Genomic DNA, 22673 nt, shown 5'->3' on the forward strand with positions numbered 1-22673 from the left:
AGCCCCAGAATGTCACATCTGATAGAGTGTGGTCCGGCTTTCAGAAGGCTTCGGCAGCCAGGACCATGCTGGTGCGTGGCAGCACATCTGAGTCTGCATCAGGCAGAGCCTTGGTTCAGAAGACACAGCTGCGGTTCTGTTTTCCTGAAAGAGGAAACCTGTCTTGGGGATATTTGCTGCCCTGTTTTCCAATTCCCTTCATAGTGAAGGTAGATAGAACTGGCCTGGATAACACTGCTGTCTTAGCGCTTATGTCTGAAACTGAGGAAGTGCTCATTTCTCAGGAAACCATGGCTGTGAAAGTTTAACATCTCAGCCCGATTTTGTCCTGATTTTAAAAAATGGAAATGGGGTCAAATTTTTTTTTATTGATTTTATTGAGCTCTACATTTTTCTCTGCTTCCCTCCCTGCCTCTTCCCCTCCCCTCCAATCCTCTCCCATGGTCCCCATGCTCCCAGTTTACTCAGGAGATCTTGTCATCTTCTACTTCCCATGTAGATTAGATCTATGTATGTCTCTCTTGGTATCCTCATTGTTGTCTAGGTTCTCTGGGATTCTGATTTGTAGGCTGATTTTCTTTGCTTTATGTCTAAAAGCCACTTTTGAGTGAGTACATATGATATTTGCCTTTCTGGGTTTGGGTTACCTCACTCAATATGATGTTTTCTAGCTCTATCCATTTGCCTGCAATGTTCAAGATGTCATAATTTTTTTTCTGCTGTGTAATAAGTACTCCATTGTGTAAATGTACCACATTCTCCTTATCCATTCTGTGGTTGAGGGACATTTAGATTGTTTCCAGTTTCTGGCTACGACAAATAATGCTGTTATAAACTTAGTTGAGCACATGTCCTTGTGGTACGATTGAGCATCCTTTGGATATATACCCAAAAGTTGTATTGCTGGGTATTGAACCTTGTTTTCTAATTTTCTGAGAAATCGCCATACAGAAATCCAAAGGGGCTGTACCACTATGGACTCCCACCAGCAATACAGGAGTGTTTCCTTTTCCCCACAACCTCTCCAGCATAAGTTGTCATCAGTGTTTTTGATCTTGGCCATTCTTTCAGGTGTAAGATGGATTCTCAGAGTTGTTTTGATTTGCATTTCTCTGATGACTAAGGATGTTGAGCATTTCCTTAAGTGTCTTTCAGCCATTTTGGATTCCTCTGTTGAGAGTTCTCTGTTTAAGTGTTACTCCATTTTTTATTGGATTATTTGTTCTTCTGATGACCAATTTCTTGAGGTCTTTGTATATTTTGGTGGGGTTATTTTTTTAAGTAAATTTTATTATTACATTTGAGTGTGGGTGTGTGTGGGTGTGTGTGGGTGTGTGTGTAGGGGGAACCAGAGGACAACTTGGGGGAATCGGTTCTTTCCTTTCCCACATGGGCACAGAATTGAGCTCAGGTGGTCAGGTTTGATGGCTCCAGCTCCCAGGGGTGTTAACACTCTTCTGTAGGTGGTATCCATCTGAAGTATTTGTCCTCCTGATGTAGTCTTACTGTGAAAGACCCATCTATCAGCTGCCCTTTCTGGAACTAAAAGAGCCATAGAAATCCTTTACCCAGGCTCAATAAGAGTGCTTGCCATGCAAGCTTGGGGACCTGAGTTCAGGTCCCCAGCACCCAACTGTGAATGCCTGTAACCCTAGCACATGCACAGGGTGGGGGAGGCACTAGAGAGCCTGGGGCTGGAAGAGAGAGCCGAGATGGAAGGAGCAAGGAGGTTTGCTGACTGCCAACATGGCCAGAAACCAAGTATGGTGAGAGACCTGTCGCAAGGGAGCAGAGTGCAGAGCAACACATACTCCTTCCACCCCTACAAAGATCACCAACAACTTATCACATAGGCATCTCCGTTTGGGGTCAGCGAAATAGGTGGCTCAATCGGTTAAAGTGATGTGGGATGTCCTTCTGTATATGTGCTGCTTCTATTGATTAATGAATAGAGCTGCTTTGGCCTATGGCAGGGCAGACTATAGCCAGGCTAGAAGAGATATAGAGAGAGTAGGTGGAGTCAGAGAGATGCCATGTAGCTGCCCACGGAGAAAGATGCCAGAGAACCTTACTGATAGGCTACAGCCTTGTGGTGATGCACAGATGAATAGAAATGGGTTAATTTAAGATGTAAGAGCTAGCTAGAAATACACACAAGCTATTGGCCAAGTAGTATTGTAATTAATACAGTTTTGTGTGATTATTTGGGTCTGGGGGGCTGGGAAACGAAAGAGCAGTCTCCTTTCTACATTAAAGCACTTGCCACCAAGCCTGATGACCCATATTTGAATTCTGGGATCCACATGGAAGAAACATCTCCTGCCAGTGGTCAGCTCCCTCCCTTTCCCCCCCATATCCTTAATAAAAAGTTTTTAAATCTTTCATATTTTAAAATCAAATCATTCAGTGATTTCTTCTTCCCTTTTGAATTGCAGCCAGACTCCTTAAAAGGCTCAGAGAGTGCAGTGGACGAGCTGAAGGGAATCCTGGTAAGAGTCACCGTTTGTGTTCCGGGGTAGTAGTGGAGAATGTTTTCCAGTCTGACTCTTTGCAGATGGTTGTTTCTGGTGTTTTATGTCCACTGATTATTAGGGTCATGTCTTTGGAATATTTGCTGGATTGTGCGTGTGGCTACCTCCAGCACATGTGTCAAATGCCTTGTTTGCTATTACTGCACTCCACTCCCAACCTTGCTGCAGGACGGTCCAGTCTCTGGCCCCACCTGAGGACCAGCTCCTGTTTCTGATAACAGAGCTGTAATAGACCCAGTGTTTGCACTGAGGGAGGAGATTGGAACACCTGACACCTACAAGTAAATCTGAGCTTCCAGCCTACGATGGCCTCCTGTTGAGGGGGCTAGTTCCCATCTGCTTGTCCTCATATGCAGCCCTGGCTGGCTTAGAACTTGAAATAATCTTGTGTTTGCCTCCCAAGAACTGGGATTATAGGTGTACACCACCGTACTCTTTGTATAGGGTGTTGAAGATCTATCCCAAGGCTCCAAGCCTCCTAACTAGGCCAGCATTGTATCGGCTGAGCTAGAGTTCCAGTTCCCTGAAAGTCTCTATGTCCCCGATTTCATCCTCGGAATGTACGTCCTGTCTGCTGGTGAGCACACCTCCTGCTCACCTCCAGCCCTGTGTCTCTTTTCCAAGTGGGAGCTGTGGCTGGTGGGGTCGCTGTTGGCTACCCTCTCCAGCAGTCACTAGGAAGTGCTTCAGCCTGAGCTCTATTTCAGACTCATTCCAGCCCGACCCCAGTTATTATGCATAGTAAATCAACAGACATGGGGCGGAGGAGGTGCGGGAACAAGCCCTCCCCTGTTTGTTGTTACTGTGCTAATTAAGCATCGTGTAGACATCCACATAATGACGGTAAACAGCATTATTTTCATCGAGAATGACTTTAAGCAGTAGACTTCACACAGAATGGTTTAATTAGTTTGCTTTAGTTTTAAGTGAGTGGGATTAGCCCTGAAGAGCAGTGTATCACTGGCTAACAGTGGTGGTCTACCTACAGAGTTACGGATTAGAACGCCCCCAGGACGCAGCTATTACCCCATGAATCCTATGATGGGAAGATTTTGTTGACCAGGGTTCTGCCCCCTGTGACAGCCCCCTTTGTTGCTTTTTATTCAAATGCTAATTCCTGTGGTTGAGGACATCCCTGGTACCCTATGAGAGTTTTGGTGTTGAAGAGTCAACCATATTGTTTGACTCGTTAAGATTTTGATTTATAAAAAAAAAAACTACGTTTGATTGTTAAAAAAATACATCAGTGGTAAATAGGGGTTGATGGTAGCAAGTTTAATAAATTTAACATCATCGTGTGCATGTGTGCCTGTGTGTGTATATGTGTGCATGTGTGTACTGCACACATGGTAAGCTTCTGCTTTATCACTGATTTACATCCACAGCTTAAATATCACTTTTCAGTATAATATCCACTATAATTTTATATTATTTCCTGTAGGTAGATTTGGAGAATTATTTACTATTCGTGAAAAATATTTTTAGAAAATTCTTTCATCCTTGTCCAGGGTTTGTTCTTAGACCTCTGTCTTTTCTGATATTCATGTATCACTCGTCGTCATGATTCTGGAATAATATTTCTTTGCATTAATTTTTTTAAAGTGGACTCTGGTCCTGGTCCTCTCCCCCACCTCTTTGTCATTTAAAAGCCACTGTATGAGGCACTGACAATTTCCAAAAAACAAGCAGATAAAAGTTCATCTTCAGATCTCTTCTGTAGCTCCAAGGGACACCATTCTGAGGAGGTGCAGCAATTGTTGGCCAGTATCTATTTGTCACCCGGCAGTTCTTAGTAGGGTGACATTTTTATATCATGCAAAACACACTGAGTAGTGTTTTAAAGTAGTTAGACTACTATTTAGGGTTTCGATCTACCTCTAAAACTCAGGCCTGTCCCCGACTTCCTGTGGGACCCGACCACAGCCCTGAGCCTCACTGGGTTCCATTGCTTGTAAAGTGAGGTGACTGTGTGTGCCACATGGCTTCCCAGCCTGCTTCTGGCTGGCACGTTTTATGAGTCCAATAGAGAAGTCAGACACAGAAGTAGACTGATCGCAGGAGCTTAGCGAGCCGAGCTTGTCCGGGCAGAAACGCTCTGTCCTCCAGCTGCCTGTGCCGCTGAGCCCTACTCCTCCATACATAAGCTGCATCGACCATACCAGTCAGTAAAGGAACAAAGAGCTGGGGGTTCAACTTGGAAAATAGATTATTTTGGCACCCGGCTCATCACAGCCAGGATTTGGGGGGAAATAATACTGCTATCCAAAGGGAGAGCTGAAGGGTCATGGAAAAGATAAATTTAATAACAGTAGATAGCACATAATTTCCTTCCCAACAGCCATTTCCACTGGGGAAAATGATACAGTGGCCTTGAGAGTCAAACAATCTGAATGCTCTACAAGTTATTTTCATAGTGAGAACCGTACGGTTTTTAAATAGCTACTCACAAGTGTTTCAAATGGTAAGTTTCCTAGAAGCTTAGATAGAAATAGTGTGAGGATGCTTGTTCTTTGCATTCTTTTCGAGTGTGTGGAAAGTGGCCATTCATTCTCTTTAATTCCCAGGGACAGTCATACCTCACTGTATCTCTCTAGCAACAGGTAGATACAGGCCTACAACCCAGTGAACCAAATCATCTCACTCCTGAACTTAAATGAGCTGTTGCAAAATTGCAAGTCGTATTCCGTCTGGATATTTTATAAATCTTTGTAGCAAATGAAAAGCAAAATGCTGCATTTCCAGGGAGAAAAGTGCCACATGCCCAAATAAACTAAGAGTCGTCTTCAAGCGTGTCAGGCTTGAATCAGTTCATTAGGCAGCTAACAGAAGTCACAGGCTCCAAGCCTTGTTGGCCACCCCACCCTGGTCTGTGTGTAAACAGGTGTGGTCCCTGCTTAGAGACAATGAAAGCATCATTGTAACCTTTCTATGAGAGATTTGTAACTATCTGGTTTCCACACGGAACTTTTTTGTTGTTTTATGATCTAGAGAATTCCCATGTCTAAACAATAGGATTCTAAGAACCCTTCTGGAAACTGGAAGCTCGGAGGGAACAGAAATAAAACCTGTAGCAAGTTCATAGCTGATACAGAGGCTGGGCTGGCTACAAGCCATACTGAACCAAAGCCTCTTCTTACCCAGATGTGCAATCGGGCAGGTTGTTGCTTGCTTCCTCTGATGATTGTATCTTGTGTCTTCTGATCTCCGCAACCCTGCTTATGGTACAACTGGGGAGGAGCACTTCACGATGAGCTACACGCTCACCTCTCAGTGAGAAGTTTATCACTGTGCTGTTCAGACACTCGAGTGGGGAAGGAGACGGGAAGCTGCTCCCCTTGCATAGACTTCAAGAAGGGCCTGGATGGGGAACCATGGCTCTCTGGTCTTTGTCTTCTTAGAAAGCCAAGGCCAGTTCCAGGTGGAGCCTAACTTGATGATCTTTTGGTGCCTGCAGTATGTTCTGGGCACTGGAAAAGTGCATCTGTGTTCTTGTTTGTCAGGACCATGGAAGCCAGTCCATCCCTATAGGACCACAGCATTCCTCTCCCACACCACACCAGTGTCACTGTAGCTCAGCCTGATCCTTCTGCAGGTAGACCACTGGGGGCCCTTATGTGCCTTTTTCTCAACCACAGCCGTTCCACCTGGTGTGCAGCCAGGGTCACTCACTCAGTCACAGGCCACACAATTCTCTAGCTCCAGAGGATTTGTGCTCAGTAGTTCACGGCTCCTGTCTGAAGATACCCTTCCAAGGTGAGTGAACTGTACTCCTTCTCTCCTTCGTGGACACGTGTCAGCATCTTCAACACCCGTGGGCAAGTATCTCCTTCCGGTTGACCTTTGTGGTCATCTGCCTACAAGCTGGTCTTGTATTGCTTGCTCTTCTGAGATGAGGTGACAGTCGCCACCATCAGCAGCATCTTTTTGAGTACTTTGAGGATGCATGAGCATATTTGAGAAACCCTTATGCATTTGTGTGTAATTTGTTTTGTTTCCTAGTTCTGTTCAGATTTTGACGATGTTTTATTGTTTTGCATTTTATGTTCTTTTGTATATTATATTAACCTTTTTGTTTTCGTTTTAGGGGACACTTAACAAATCCACTAGTTCGAGAAGCTTAAAATCCCTTGGCCCCGAGAACAGTGAAACTGAGTTAGAGAGGATTTTACGCCGCAGGAAGGTGACGGCAGAAGCAGATAGCAGTAGTAAGCCACTTCGAATCCTTCCTGCTCCTTCTCTTCTTCCTTAAACTCCTTTAGTGCGAAATCATCTCTTAAAAAGTCAGTATTGAATGTTTAGGGTTTTTTAATGTGAGTGAGAAGTACTGGCTGGGCAAAGAGTGTCTGCGGCTCCTCTTGGGATGCTCACGTGGGCATCCGCATCTTTATTTGTAGATCTGACCTGGTTAGTGTGAGAACAGGACAAAGCCCCGTATAAAGGCATTCAGGGTGGGTTTTTCATACATGTATACAGAGTGTTTTTTTATCATATTCGCCCCAGTTTCTTGTCCCCCTCCTTTCCACCGATCTTGTTTTTCTAGCTTGTCACCCATCTATTTTCATGAGTTTTGTTTGCTTTTGTAGTTTGGTTGTTTACGTGTTTCATTATTGCTATGTGCAGGAGTATCAGTGAGGGGGCGTTGTTTACAGGAACATGGGCAGCTGACCAGTGGTCATACGGCTCAAGAACATTCTCCTTCCCTGGGGCCTTAAGCCCTTCCCTCATCAGGGTGGATTTTGTCAACAATACAGTGTCAGGTGGAGGTTCTAGAAACAGGCATCCTGAGTTCCAGTCCCAGCCTGTCACTTGCCCATTGCTTGTCCCTAGGGTAGCTATCCAACCTTTCCGTCCCTCAGTTTCCTCGTGTATCTCTAGTGACTTTGTGACATTGTTCTCGAGATGAGGTAGTGCCCTGCCCACCCCCACTTTGCCTGGCACAGTTGGTTTTGCAGCTTTAGTGGGAATTACACTCCAGTGACAGCAAACACAGGGAAATCATCTTCCTTTTTCATACCCCTTTCATTCCTGGATCTGGCTGAACCCCCCGAGGGAAGGACTCCAGCTCTGCCCCCACGAGTGAGCGCACCGTTACCACTGCGTGTTTGGGTCATCATTAGCCATGTCTTATATCGCAGGATCTCTTCCAGGCTTTGGGTGGACACAGTTGTCTCAATGATTTTGGCGATGGCCATTAACCGAAACCTTAATGAAGGTTCCCCATGGGAGCTAGGCAGGAAGCTGGTTCTGAAAAACCACCACAAAGGAAGACTAATAATCAGCAACCAGAGGTCCTGGGCTGAGCTTTTTTAAGACTCAGCTTGGTCGAAAACAGTCCTTGCAAATGTTTAAAATCTATAAAATGTCGAATCATATTGACCAACTTGATGTGGAAAGGAACAGTTTTAAAGATAAGGTTTTGCTATATAACCCAGATTGGTCTTGAACTCATATAACCCTCCTGCTTCAGCCTCCATAGGGCTGGCATTATAGGCTTGACCCACCCTGCCTGGCTGAACTTGTTAGAATATTCTCAATGGAACTGTGATGGTCAAGCTCTGCTTTTCATATTGTTTGACTCAACTGAGTGATTCCTCAAATGAAAATTGGTCAGATATGCAGTCAGACTCATAAACAGATGAGTCATCCATCCAAAGAGATAGTTCAATCCCCAGAATCCATACTTTTAAATCCACGATCTGTAGTCCAGCGATGGGGAGGTAGAGACAAGTGGATCCCCACACTGGACAGCCAGTTGAGCCTCCAGACTGAGCTCTAGAACAGTGAGTGTGACCCTACTTCCACACAGGAGGAACGGCATTGACATAAAAATAGTAAGTGTGTAATTTGGTTTGAGAATTCTATCGATAAATTGCATACAAGGAGTTCCCACCCAGCAAACAGCCTGAAAGGGACATAAGGGACACTAAAGGGGTATTCTGAGACATTTTTTATGGTTTTACTAGAACTCAGTCACCTCACCTCATCCACTTGGTAGCTTGGTACCTCTGACAGCCTTCCCACAGAATCCCACTGAGGGTTCTTCTGTGGGTCTTTCTACTTAGGCTTTGTTCTATGACATTTTCACGACTGTAATTTACATTGTGTGTTTTGCTCCACACCTCCTCTTTTCTCAGAAACATTTCCATTCATGGATTAAGTCAGACACACATCACTCATTGTTTCAGAGTTCATTTCCAACAGAAATGAGGAAGCACTTTGTTTCCAGTCAATATGGAAATAGGAATATTTCCAAAAGTGGAAGAAGGAACACATTTTAGAGACACAATAAGAATCCTTCATTTTATTTATTTGTTTGATTGATTTATTTTTTTTTTGCCAGTGTACAAATACTCAGTGTCCCGTTCCAGGGAAATTAGAATAAAAGCTAAAAATCAAATAGAGTTGGGGACTAGGGATGTAGTCCAGTTAGTATAGTGTTTGCCGAGAGTACATAAAGCCCTGGATTTGATCCAAGGAACCATGCAAACAGTATGGCAATGCATGTCTGTAATCCTAGCTCTTGGGAGGTAGAGGCAGGAGGTCAGGAGGTCCTGGTCATCCTCAGCTACATAGTGACTTGGAGGCCAGCCTGGGCTGCATGCAAGCCTGCCTCAAAATTTTTTTTCAACCCCTGAACAAAGAAATATGATCTTCTGTTGGTGAAGTAGACAGTCAGAACACACTGAGGGGTGAGTTGTAATTAATAGCCATGGGGGGAAAAAGGAGAAAAGAAATCCAAACTTTCGCTCACTATCTTAAACAAACAAAGCCCTTTTTCCCCCTTCAACGGGTCACAATTTTCCAAGCACAAAACAGAATTTGTCACATGAAAATTTCTCTAAAGCTCATGAAATGACAAGGTGAAAATTCTAAGGGGAGAGAACAAGGAGGCAGCAAACCTACCAGGTGCGGGACAGGAGCAAAGTGACAGAGATGAGTCACAGGCTTGAGTCTCTTGCGGGGGGGGGGGGGGGGGGGGGGGGGGGGGGGGGCGCGCCTGGGGCATAGCCCTTGCCCGCTAAGACTTCTGGGAAATAGGGGAAGGACCAAGTGGAGGAAGGAGACTTCAGGAAGTAGCCAGGCTTTGTAGACACAACCCCAGGCTGTTGAGCATCTGCCCTTTGGATCCATCGGTTTGCTATTTTCCTGGGACTAGTTGCTGTCCCCCTTCCCCAGCCCCCAGCTTGGTAACCCGCCAAACTGACAGAGAGCAGCAAGAGGTCCTTAGGAAACACAGAATGCAGTAATCAACGTCGCAAACACTGCCTTCTTCATTCCTTTTTGTACGTATGAAAAACAGGAGCCCAGCTCACTGCCCCCCTTTTTAAGTAGCTGCAGACAGAAATAAGCAGCAAGCGCTGGCGTATTCAGAAGGAGATCTTCCCACAAGGACAGTCTAGTGCTGCAGTCGAGTTACCAAGGACAAAGCACCTGAGAGGAGGCAAATCTTGAATTAGACTTCATATTTCCCAGAAGCCTCTTTGCTTGATCTTTCTGCCCCTCTCCTGTCTTCCACATCCTCGCACAACACAAGGCTTCGTGTAGCTGGAAGGAGAGGGACTTTTTAAACAGAGCCCTCGGGCATGACACCACCCCGCCTGCCCAGACAAGGTAAGAAAGTTACACACCTGTCACCAGACCAGAGTTGGTCTGTGTCGTGGAGTCAAACTAAGGGAGGAGTGGTTGAGTTGCTGAGGCAATTTTCAGTCCCTATTAGGTTCTCCAGACATTTTCTTTTTTTAAAAAAATATTTATTTATTTATATTTTACATACATTGGTGTTTTGCCGTGAGTGTTGGGTCTCCTGGAGCTAGAGTTACAGACAGTTGTGAGCTGCCATGTGGTTGCTGGGAATTGAACCCAGGTCCTCTGGAAGAGCAGACAGTGCTCTTAACCACTGAGCCATCTCCCCAGTCCCTCTCCAGACATTTTCATAGCCACATGAAAGGTATGACCCTGAAGCTAAATTCCGTTGGGATTTGCTAACATTTTGTATTGTGTAATACCAGTTTGAGAGATAGTTCTTTTATATTTTTTGAGACAGGGTCTCCATGTAGCTCTGGGTCACCTTGAACTTGGTACATGGTCAAGAATGAATGACCTTGAGCTTTTGCTCCTGCTGTCTCCACCTTCCAAGTGTTTGGGTTCCATCCAGGTGTTCACCACCACGCCCGCCCAGTCTGTGCTGGACATGGAGCCCTTGACTCGTGCTGAGCAAGCACTAGGGCTGCAACACTCTTTAACCCCCCCCAAGTCAGCCCTCTTTTCAAGGGCACCCTTCAAGGTTGTCTGCTGACTTCATTTTGACAGTAATTTGCATATGTGTGACTTGTGTAGCCCGGTTGTTAAGAGCATTCCTTCTGAAGTTTTGAGGTAGGTGTTTTTTGCAGCGTGCTACCTAGTGAAAACTCTGGGTGAAGTTTATTAGCTTCAGACCAGGAGTTCTAGGATGCTGAGCCAATATTTTCAGTAGCAAGTCCTAGTGTAGTCATTAAATCCTGTCCCAAAGAGCAGCAGAGACCAGAAGGTAAACAGCCCAAACTCTTTGCCACTTAATTTTTATAATCTTGTGTCTGTATTTTTAAGAGGCAATAAATCCACTTACTGCTCATTCACATTAAAATGAAAATGTTCATAAAAGCTGTTTAATGCTTAAGAAGTCTTCATGAGCCTTTTAGAAAGAACCTTTTGACATCGGTCCATTTTCTGTTTGAAATGCAGAGCTGAGTTTTCGGGAGAATTAACTCTTGAGGGGCAAAATGGTTCAAGTAGGGCTGTCAGAAAAGCCATATTTGGAAATAAGAAAGAGTGTCCATAATTGCAGTATTGCTAAGGACCAGTCAAGTCAGTGAAGGGAGTGTGGTCTGGGACTTTGCAGCCTCTTAAATGTCCCAGCGTGGTCCAGGTACCCTGAAAGTTAGACTTGCCCCCAAAGCAAGTAGACTGCTGGTAGGGACTTCCTTTCTCTTTTAGCATGTGCTTAAACTTTTTTTAACCAACTTGGCCTCTTTGCTTTCTATGGCCATTTTCAGCTAACCTTTCATACCATTAATAAGCATCACACAGAATTATTAAACTTGAGGTATGTGTTTGGTTTTAAGGTCCTACCGGGATATTAGCCACCTCAGAGTCCAAATCCATGCCAGTGTTGGGTTCTGTATCCAGTGTAAAAACAGCCTTGAACAAGAAAACTCTGGAGGCAGAATTCAACAGCCCGTGTCCCCTAACACCTGAGCCAGGTGAAGGGCCCCGTAAATTGGAAGGATGCACGAATTCCAAGGTTACGTTTCAGTAAGTAACGATGCTCTTTATTAAGTAGAATGTAGACGAATCTGTCATGACTATAATATGTGTTTATTTGATCTGTTGCTCTTCAGAAAGACTTTGATATGGCCTTCCAAACCCCTTCCATCTCCTATGAGCCAGCTTCTGCTTCTAGGCTCCCAACCTGGTGATTTCCTTCCGCTCCAAAGTAAATACCACACCTACTGAATTGGCTATCCATTGGGTTCTCCTCCTACACAAAGAGGTGACCCGGCTGATGCTTCTGCGCCAGAAGACACCTGTCTTTAGGCTGTTACTCTCTGTGCCTCCTTGACCTGAAAAAGATACTGGATCTTTCCGACTCCTTTGCAGCCTGCGTTTGTATAGCCTTGGAAGGTGTGCCTTCATCCTGATCTTCCCGGAGACGGACTGTGCTGCATACAGGGTTATCTATAGAGACCAACCTCCAAGTGGCACTTTGTCAGGGTTAATCCTGCTATTGACCGTGTCGCAAACCAGTGTAGTAGAGGGATCAATTTGTTTTATAACAATGGCAGGCTCCATTTGAAATCAGTCTACACTTGCGCACTAATTCTCTTGCTAGGGTGTCAGCTAGATTGTCACTTAATGAAAAGGAAGAGGTGAGGCCAATCAGATCAGCCAAATCTTGTAATCACAGTTAATTAAACCTCTGATTTCCTGTTCTGTCAAGAGAGAAGGAGCCTCTCCTTTGTAGTTTTCGCTGTCTTAGCTTTAAAAGGTGAAACCTGGACAAATGAAGTTGAGATTCAATTTGGATCTATTTTTGCCAACTAGTATTTTCCTCCTCTCGTGCTCCTCTCTCCGTGGAGCCGTCGATCCCCCTTCTCCTTTGGAATGAATGGCCTTCTTTGCTGATTTACAGTCTTCCCTAATCTCATTGCGGCTTCTTAAAGCATGTCTTCTCACAGTCCTCTTGCCTTTCTTTGCCAGGAGCCGTGTGTACATCTCCCAGAAAGATGATCTGTATTCATTCTTTGCCTTTGCTATTAAGTTTGTTTAACACCTAATTTGACATCAGCAATCTGGCAGCATTTGAACCAATATCCAGACACAAAAGCAATTTGGCAGAGACAAGTTAGTCTCTGAGAAATGCTTCAGAACGGGTGTATAGATTTTTTTTCCCCCTTCACCATCTCGCACAGATAATCTTAATCAGAAAATACTGCTACTCCTTCCTCCTTTTGTGTCTGCCTTTTATTCTCCAAAAGTAAGTGGAAATTACATTTCCAAGAAAGGAAATGAAATAATTGCAGGCCCAGGGTCTGCAAAATGTGTGTTGAATTGACAGTGAAAAGGATCAGCGTGTTGACAGAGAGATGTTAGATGCCAGGAAGGCCAACGTGGAACTCAATTTATTTCTCATCTTGCTTGTTCAATGACTACTTAAGAGACACATTGCAACTTAATTTATCTACTTAAAGCACTAATCTAAGTATTGTGTGCGGCTGTATTAACTTTTAAACTCTGTAACCCGATGCTTCTGTCTTCCGTTCTTGGATTGTTTCGCTGAGATAACCAGTGCCATGTATTTTCATATTGACAGCCATTTAGTAAGAAGAGCGCTCTTTTCTGAAAACCCCTTGCTGCAGTCCAGCCGGACGAAGTGACTCTGAGAATTCTGTGGATACGTAGGCTAATTAATCACTTCCCCTCACTTACATTTAAACTTGGCTTTGAGATAACTGGCAGGCTTACCTGCAGGGTCTACAAGTGAAAATGTGTGTTTTCAGCCAGGAGAACTGCTGAGGAACCAGAGGGGTTATTTTCAGGGTTATGTGGGGCTATGACTAATAAGTTTATTCAGTTATACTCACCACTGCGGTGGTTGTAGCCACCTTGCCCTACCTCATAGACTTCGGCAAGTGCGACACTTGGGCAAGTGTGTGTTGGGTGGGCAGGGGAGCAGGTGCACATGCCATAGTGGGTTGTGGAGGTGAGAAGACAAGATGCACACCTTCCACCTTGTTTGATGCGGACTCTCTCGTTCACTGCTGTGTACACCAGGCTGGCTGGGCTGCAAATTTCAAGGGACTCTCCAATGTTTACCTTGCGTCAGCACAGAGTGCACATGACAGAGTCCAGCTTCCCAGAGGCTCTGATGATCCGAACTTGGGTTTGCAAGTTTATTCAACAAGCCTTTAACCCACCGATGCATCTACCCAGCCCTTCGCTGTTTTTAAATTGACTTCTAAGGCTACAATTCAGAGTCATGGCTTTCATTGTGATACTTTTCTACATATGCGTCATGTGCTTCTTCCTGTTAATTAAGAAGTTTTTGAGCTCTAGTAACTGTCCTCCTTCGTTTTGGTCGGGGACATCACCACCATGGTGTTTCCGGTGAGTGGCACTCTCAGCTCTTGACAGGAGTCAGGGTTCAGGGAGGATGTCAATCTTAGTGGCCTCTAATACATAACTTTACACAGACGCGCTCACTGCCCCACTGTAGCCCCTGATATCCTCCCCTCCCTTTCTTCCACTTAAGCCTTTTCGCCCAGGTTCCATTGTGCTTGCAGCCTGGTGCTCACACTGCCTGCTCTCCGGCCTTGTGCCTACACAACCCATTTTACCAAGAATGCCCTTCCCTGTTGTGTCCTTCAGGGCAAGGTCCTGGAAATCTGACTGGGGTAGTAAAGGATGCACAAAGGAAAGATACACAGGCAGAAAAGCTGGCATGGGGTGGGTGGTGTGAACTTTCATGGAGGGCAAAGCCTGGAACTCAGCTGTGTGTGGTTTATGCATGCAGCACAGGGGAGGGGTTGGCTAAGACCAATGGGAGGTCTCTGTAGACAGGAGTCTTAGGTGGTAAACACTTGGGAGGAGGAGGCTGCATAGGTTTTGATGAAGTTGATAGGTTTTGCACATAATTGCTAACATTCCCACTTAGAGAAAGGATTTACCACCCTCTGAGCTTCACCACAGGGGCAAGGTTCTGCCACTTTCCCGTGGGTCTGAGGCACTGGTCCTTGACATGGCTGTGGCCATAGCAACAGTATACATTCACTGCGTACTTCATTTTCCTTTACACTCAAGGCTTCCTCAGCTCCCTACCCTTTCCCCATGGGTACAAGGCTAGCGTACCCCTCACATCCTAAGTTTTTTCCTCAGGGATCAGCATTTCAAGGCAGTCTCCTTGACCACTACAGTCAGAGTTGTAGCCACACGTTCCCCTAAACCCTGATTTCCCACATTCTACTTCATTTTCCCCACAGCAGTTACTATGTTCTTTACCGTGTAGATTATTTCTCTCCCTCTGAGGAAAAGTAAACCATATGACTAGAGGATTTTTGTTTTTGTTTGTTTTATGTATTTGTAGTATTTCACACACCACGAATGGTGCCCGCCAGATGGTAGGCTCTCAATAAATAGATGGATGAAGAAGCATGTTCTTTAATTTTAATAAAAAGTGGTCAAATATCAGCTGACTAAAATAGCATATATCCAGCATTTCCATACCATGGCATACACAGGTCTGAACGTAAGACTTCCTTGTGGGTTGGATTCTTTAGTTCAAGAAAACATTTCCTAGAGTCCAAGAATTTATGTGCATTTAGCTCAGCGTTGCACATCACCACCATTGTAGCTGCTCAAGATTAAGTCATCAGACTCCACAATGCATGGGCTTAGCAGGAAGTTCTAGCTATGCTCGCCCAATTGGCTCAGCTGGGCTGGAGTGTTGGCTGACTTGCCAGTGGGTAAGTTAGAATGCAAAAGCAGAAGCCAAGGAATTTCTGCATAAGAAAACTGAAAACCTACAAGCCACCCCTGCAAAGTGTGATCAACATGTGTGGATTCAGACAGTTGAATAACCTGGATTAATGGCAGGTAGGCATTTCAATATTCCAGAAATAGAAGCAGAAGTTCAACAGTAAATATGAGATCCCCAAATATCTATTTGGGTAGCCTTGTCCTCCATCTTAATCCTGTGCAGGTATCCCACATAAGTTCAACAGTAAATATGAGATCCCCAAATGCCTATTTGGGTGGCCATGTCCTCCATCTTAATCCTGTGCAGGGTGTCCCAAACATTTTAATTCTGTTGTCACCAAAATGTATAAATTGGATGTTCTCAATAGATACATGTGCATTGAACTGGGAAAACATGGTTTCAGGAAAAGCCCATACCACTCCATCATGTGTATGCTTTAGTTAATATTTCCTTTGTCAATAGATATTCACACTAAAATAATACATATTGAGAGAAATGTGCCCCAACCTCAGTAGGCAGGATGTATGGAGACTATGGGTGATGAAACCATTTTTCCAGTTTGGGGGCTGAGGATTTAGGGATTTGCTTCTGTAATGTTTAGTCATTGATACTGTTTTCCACCAACATTCCTTAAGCCAGGTATTTTCATGTATTCTTTTATTCATCCCAAACCTATAGAATGGACATTATTTCCATTTTGTTCATGAAAAAACAGTGGCTCGATGAAGTAAGCAAATCGCCCAAAATCATGCTTCTGCTTAATAGTTATTAATAATTAATAACTTAACTCTAAATTCTGCAAAGCTCATGCCTTTCAAATCCTGATAGACCACACTCAGTGTACTAAGAGCTTAAGGAAGAGGGAGACTTACATGCGATGTTCCTTGGAGAGGGTAGCGTTTCTGCAGTTAAACTGCTCCTTGAAGCCTGCTCTCTGACCGGACACACTCATCAGCTCTTCTGTTTCATGTTGTCTTCCTAAGTCCATCCTGAGCAATGGGAAAGTGCTGGTGTTTCCCAGAAGCGCAAAGCATTCTGAAACAGCCACTCTGGCTAGCGAGTAGTCTTAATGAAGGATTGGGAAGAGATTGGTCTAATTTTTCCGTACCGCCAATAAAAGGGCATACTTCAAGGTGACCTTGGGAAATCAGCCTGTCACAATACCAGCTGTTTTAGTCTTTTGTTAGTTTCCTCTTTGGCGTGGATGCATGTGTGCATGCATGTATGCGTGCATGCATGCTTGTGTGCGTGCGTGCGTGCATGTGTGCTGGTGCATGTGCTGCAGAGGCCAGTGGAGAATGTTGAATATCTTTTTATCACTCTCTACTCGACGACTTTAAGACTTGGTTCCTCGTTGAACCAGAAGCTTGCCATTTTGACCAGGAATCTTGCTGTCTGTGCTCTTCACTGCTGAGTCTATCTGACTCTGAGCAGGGGATCAGAAAGGGATGTTAGTAAATGGTACCATACTACGGCAACGTGGAGGAAAGCTGACCATGAAGCTGTTTGTTTTAAAATCATGAATTCTCTAGCCTCTGGTGCATTTGATCACCTTCATCATCATCATTTTGCTGGGGGTTTTTGAAACAGGGTTTCTTTTTTTTGGTTTTTCGAGACAGGGTTTCTTTGTGTAACCCTGGATGTCCTGAAAATCAGTCAGTAGACCAGACTAGCCTCAAACTCACAAAGATCCACCTGTCTCTGCCCCCGAGTGCTGAGGCTAAAGATGTGCACCACCATTGCCCAGCTGATTATTATTTTCAGTTTATGTTTTGCCTTTTTAGAAGTGTATGTATGGTGGGGTGTGTGTGTGTGTGTGTGTGTGTGTGTGTGTGTGTGTGTGTGTGTCACAGGTAGCAGGTGAGTCTTCAGTGTGGAGGAAAAGCTGAGCAGATCTCACCGTCTCTGCCTCACAAACCAAGCAGAGATGTGAGCATCTCCTGCTGTCACCATTTTGGTTTTGCACCTCTGAACTGGCCTCATCTGGAAGTGACTGCTGGTCTGAACCAGGCTTTGTCTGCCCATGAATTACTTTCCCAAAAGTGAATATCCCCCCAATGAGTTGCAACTAAACAACACCGTCCCCAACAACGACTTTTCATTTGCGACTTTGCACTGAAAGTCCGAGTCACATGGAATCCCACAACCGGGGAGTGATAGGCAGTGATTTTTCCAGACCGCTCCTCTTCTCTTGGTCATTTTAAGCACAGTTCCTGGAGACTCCTCCAGCCAACACATTTCTAAAGCATCCGCTCTTCTGAGTCCCAGACCCTCCCACCCTGGAAGCTTCGAGCTCTTTTAAATACCCCTTTGAGCCGCCAGGCAGGCAGTCAGCTTGCTTTTTTTGTTTGGGAGGTTCAACACAGGTCACTTTCTGCCCTTGGAGATTTAAAAAGAAAGAAGATCACAAAACCCATGTAGCAATTATAGGACTTCAATTTCAATAGGAAAGTGTCCTTTTCTAGTGAAACCATTTTTTATTTTAATTTACATTTAATTTCCTGATCTGTGGTATCTCTAAATACTTGTGACATTTGGCCCCATACAGATCTATTCTAGCGAGAGCTCACCCTATGTAACCCATTTTCTGAATAGTGAGGGTCGCTGATAGGAGAGAAATTTTAGATGTCTCTTGGTTGGTGTGACCAGTCAAACCTTTTCATGACAGAAAAAAAAAAGTCTAATTGCCTTTCAAGTTTTTAATTAAAAATCGGATTGATTTTTTTAATCATTGTTTGACCTCTAACTCGTCTCTTCAGTTTTATTTGTTATTTCTAGTGTGAATCTAATGTTTAAAAATGAAATGGAAAAGTACTGGTCTTCACAATCAGAGGAGGAAGAGTTTCAGCTTTTGAAATAATGTTCTCAAATAGAAATTTCTATTCTTAAACTTACTTTTAGAGCAACTTCACGTAAAATCTTTCTAACATTGGTCTCAGCAGGGCAAGCATCCGTTTGTTGGCCATATAACCATCTTTTCAGGGAGGCGTGGGTCAACCTTTTATTCAGATGGAGGTCAGGGAAGATACCTGTCCCTGTGGGGGCAGCAGTGTGCTTTCTTCTGGTTACTTTCAGAAGTAACGATTCCCTCGTCACTTCCTTTTCCTTTTTCTCTTTCTGGTGTGTGGGTTTGTCTCTGTGTGTGTCTGTGTGTGTGTGTGCGCACGTCTGTGTGTGCCTGTGTGTGTCGGAGTATTGTGTGTGAGAGAGTGTGTGTGTATGCATGTCTGTGTGTGCACACATCTGTGTATGCACACATCTGTGTGTGTATGTGTGTGTATGCATGTCTGTGTGTACGCACGTCTGTGTGTGCGCCTGTGTCTGAGTATATGTATGTGTCTGAGTGTGTGTGTGTTCTGAGTATATGTATGTGTCTGAGTGTGTGTGCGTATGTGTGTGTGTGCTTCTCTGTGTGTCTGTGTGTGTGTGTGTGTGTGTGTATCTGTCTGTGTATAGGCTCTGCATTGCAGGAGACGGGGAGGAAGGCACCTTCCCTGTACTTCGTAAACATTTATTTCTGAGAAGAGTCTACTAGCAGAATGAGCTGCATGGACGTTCCTGCTTAATCTGATGCTCTTATACAATTAAAGGATTTGCTGGGCGCTCAGCTGTAATCTTAGCGCTGCTGAATTGTGTGCGGACACTGCAGGAAACGGCTCTGTTCCACAGAGCAAGACCACAATGGAGCCCCGTGTTCACTGGTACATGGACAATTAAGTTTTAACAACAAAATTAGCCGAACAACTGGATGCTCTGGAAGCTGAGATCCCCCAACTTGGTCTTTTCTTCTTCCCCACACCAGGAGTTATCCTGTGGCCTGCCGGAAAGCTCAGCCCTGGTATTGTCTCAGTGTTCCGAAGGGCTGTACAGACAGCAACTTCTTCCAGATTAATTGTTCAGGATGTATTACACCTAGTGAAGAAATGACTGGTAAAATACCGTTGAGTAAATCTCAAAATTACTGTTCAAGTGCTGCCGAGTAATTCTCCACTCTCTCAAAGAATTAATCGCCTCTTAATGTTTGCTTCCAGTTACAAGGGCTCTGATTTTACAGGACTTTGTCTAAAATGTATCATTTCTGCAAATTGCCCTTGGTACTTTGTAGGTTTTTAAAAACTGTTTCTTAACAGTGTTTATATTTCCTTTTATTTGTGCTTCCTAGGGAAGAGTGAAGTTTTGTTTTGTTTTGTTCTGTTTTGATTGAAAGAAAAATAACTTTCAAGATGGAAAAAGCAATTTCAGATCCTGGCATAAACCCGCTGAATTTCTTAAACCAGATAAAACACATTTATTTCACTGGCAATGCACTTTATCATGCCATGGTAGCATGGACAGCAGAAGGTGACAAACGGAATTCCTTCTCAGTCCTGTCTTAAAAGTTTGATGTACAAAATGTAGTAAATTGAAAGGAAAACTTAAAATGCATCTATGTTTGAAAATGTGTGTTGTGCACAGCTCGTCTTAAAGGAGCCAGTGTTAGCTCTGGTGACCTCTGTGGAAGACTGTGTGTCTTCTAACATATTTCTTGTAAATAACACTAAGTTTTTAAATACCCAGGATCTAAATGAATTTTCATAGTAACTAAAAACTGTGCAAAATTATTTAAAAAAAAAAAAAGAGAGAAAAGAAAACAGTAAAAAACCAACCCAGCAGCCAAAGAAAGGCTTCATATGTTACAAAAAAGTGTTTTGTAATGAGTTCAGGGGTTGCCTACATGGCTTTACTAGTGAGGGCTGTCCAGGTTCATAACCTATTACTTGTCCTTGGTCTGGCTGACATTAGCAGAATAAACAAGCTGTTATAGCCTTGGAGGGACCACCATGGGCTGGGACAGAAACTGCATAGCAGCTTAAAAAAAAAAACTAAAGGAAAATTTTGCTGAATGTGGGCACCGGGTCTTTCCCCAGCTATTGTTACCTGTGACAAAAGGGACCTGTTTAATCCGGAGGCAAGGAACACTTTCTATACTTTAATCTGTCTTCCTACAAGTAAAAGCAGAGTCAAAAAAGCAGAGTCCATAGTGACAGATGGACACAGATAAAATACAGTTTTTAAAAAGTACACAAAACCAAAACTACTGAAGCTTTGTTCTGCCTCTAGTTACACAAGAGCGAAACTTGATAGCAATTAGAGATTCCCAGCTTATGTTTAGAATGTAATGTTTCTGAAGTTTTGGATCGGTACGTGAGAAGCTCTGAAAAGCAAGAGTTTCTGGAAGAAACGGTGAACATTTAGCTTCAGTAATGGTACTTTCCTTTACTGTCAGCTAACTGAGGGCAAGGATGGGAAGGAGGGGAAGAAAGCAAGGCTTATTTTTACTCTAGGGAGATAGACGCCGACTTCCTCTTTGGAGTCTTCCCAGAAAACTCCTTTACAAAGACAAATTTAAATCTTTCTGTTTTCCATCCTTGAGGGTGGTAAATATGGTTGTCGTTTTACCCGTTTTCATTGTCAGTGACACAGAGTTCGGACCGGCCGCGGTACGTCATTTGTTGGATCGCTGCCACGGACTAATGCAGACGTCCCACTGGGAGCCCAGAGAAGCGCTGTGCTGTGATTCACCAGATTGTGTTAAATAGTCCAGCTGTTGCGATTTGAGAGATAGTTACCTCGGAAGTGAAATAGAAATGAACTTGGCATTTATGCCTCAAACCATTTTTATACTGTTTGGCAATCAGCTTTTCAGAGGTAGCATTTTATAAAATAACTCTCGCCGCTTAAAGGTTTCATTCACTGTAATGTTCAAAATGTCCCACCTTTATATTATCAGTAAGATTAAGCTGGAGCGATATTCAGAATTTGCATGAAATAAGCATTCCCCCCTTCATTTCCTGAGCTTTGATTGTATTCAATTGAGCTCAGAACCGTGTCGATTAGGGGCTCTTTGGGGCATTAGTTAATTTGAATTGCAGCCGAAATGTTAGCTAGAATGTTTTGGAATATAAGTGGGAGGTAGAAAGTTGATTTTGAAAGGAATTGTCATTGAATGCAAACAATGATGGGCCCTGGGGTGGCGGGGCGCGCAGAATGCTTCTCTTCTGTCTCCTCTGACACAGTCTGAGAAATCACCCAGTCCCTTTACCAAGTTCAGCTGTGGTGAAAACCGTTGGAGGCAGGTTCTGATTCTTTTCCCACCAGTATGGTTTGGGGTCCAATATCTCCTTTCACCAGCATGGTGCAGGGCTCAAGTTCACTTGCCAGAACCCCTTCTTCTGGCTCTTCTTCAATTCTAGCTTTGCCTTTGTTTTGTCTTAAAACAACTGTTGAACGCATGATCCAGAATGATCCATGGATAAGGTCATTTGAGTGGATCACAGATAACAAGTCTTTGGGAAAAGAAGAAAATCCTGGCTAAGGTTCTACAGTTTGGGCCCCAAGACAGCAGATACAGGCTCTGTGCCAGGGGATGGGTGGAAGGTTCCCTTGTTCCCCTGGAGGGTGCATCTGACAGGGGAGAGAAGGACTGATTCACAGTCTTCCTCATTCTCCGTGACTCAGCAGTTTTGCTTTACTGATTCTGCTCCTCAAGAGAAAGGCCGCCACGCTCTTTATGCGTATGAACTTTAATTGATTATTTGTGGTCAGTGTCCTCTGAGGGAGAAAGGACTAATTCGGGCTCAGTTTGAAGGTAGAGTTAGCCCATCGTGGAAGGGGAGATGTGGCGGCTGAAGGTTGAGGCAGCTTTTCTCATTACATCCCCAGTTAGGAAGCAGAGGGGCGGACAATGAACGCTACAGGTTGGCTCTTTCTTCCTGTTATTCGGTTCAGGATACAAGCCCAGGGAATTGTGGCGCCATGTTCAGGACATGTCCTCCAGCCTCGATTTACCTAGTCTAAATAATTCCACACTGGCGTGTAGCATACTCAGAGGCCTGTCTCCTGAGTGAGTCTGGAGAGACATCATAGGGATAGAAAGAGAAGGTTGCCCTGGGAGGAAGGCTTCTCATCATGCGAGCTTTGAGCAGCTCCAAGGGACCTAGTGATATCAAACCAGGAAGGACTACAAACCGCAGCTGGAGGGGTGGGCTTTGCCCCTTGCTGATCTGAACGCTGCGGGTGGAAACAATGGAAATACACTGGTGAAAGTGTCCACAGTTAGCCTGCGGCACCAACGTTCTATCTGGGAAATA

General features: G+C 44.3%; 1 protein-coding gene across 1 annotated transcript in view; it reads left to right on the plus strand.

Moving 5' to 3' along the window:
• Shtn1 (shootin 1) overlaps positions 1 to 22673 on the plus strand; it is a 102900-nt gene that overhangs the window by 75618 nt on the left and 4609 nt on the right. The window contains exons 14-16 of the mRNA XM_085694171.2: positions 2436 to 2489; positions 6616 to 6736; positions 11633 to 11822. Coding sequence (XP_085550297.2) covers positions 2436 to 2489; positions 6616 to 6736; positions 11633 to 11822 — 365 coding nt within the window. The remainder of the gene's footprint in view (positions 1 to 2435; positions 2490 to 6615; positions 6737 to 11632; positions 11823 to 22673) is intronic.

The sequence above is a fragment of the Myodes glareolus genome, chromosome 7 (genome assembly GCF_982192425.1).
Source record: "Myodes glareolus chromosome 7, mMyoGla1.1, whole genome shotgun sequence".
NCBI classification, from domain to species: domain Eukaryota; kingdom Metazoa; phylum Chordata; class Mammalia; order Rodentia; family Cricetidae; genus Myodes; species Myodes glareolus.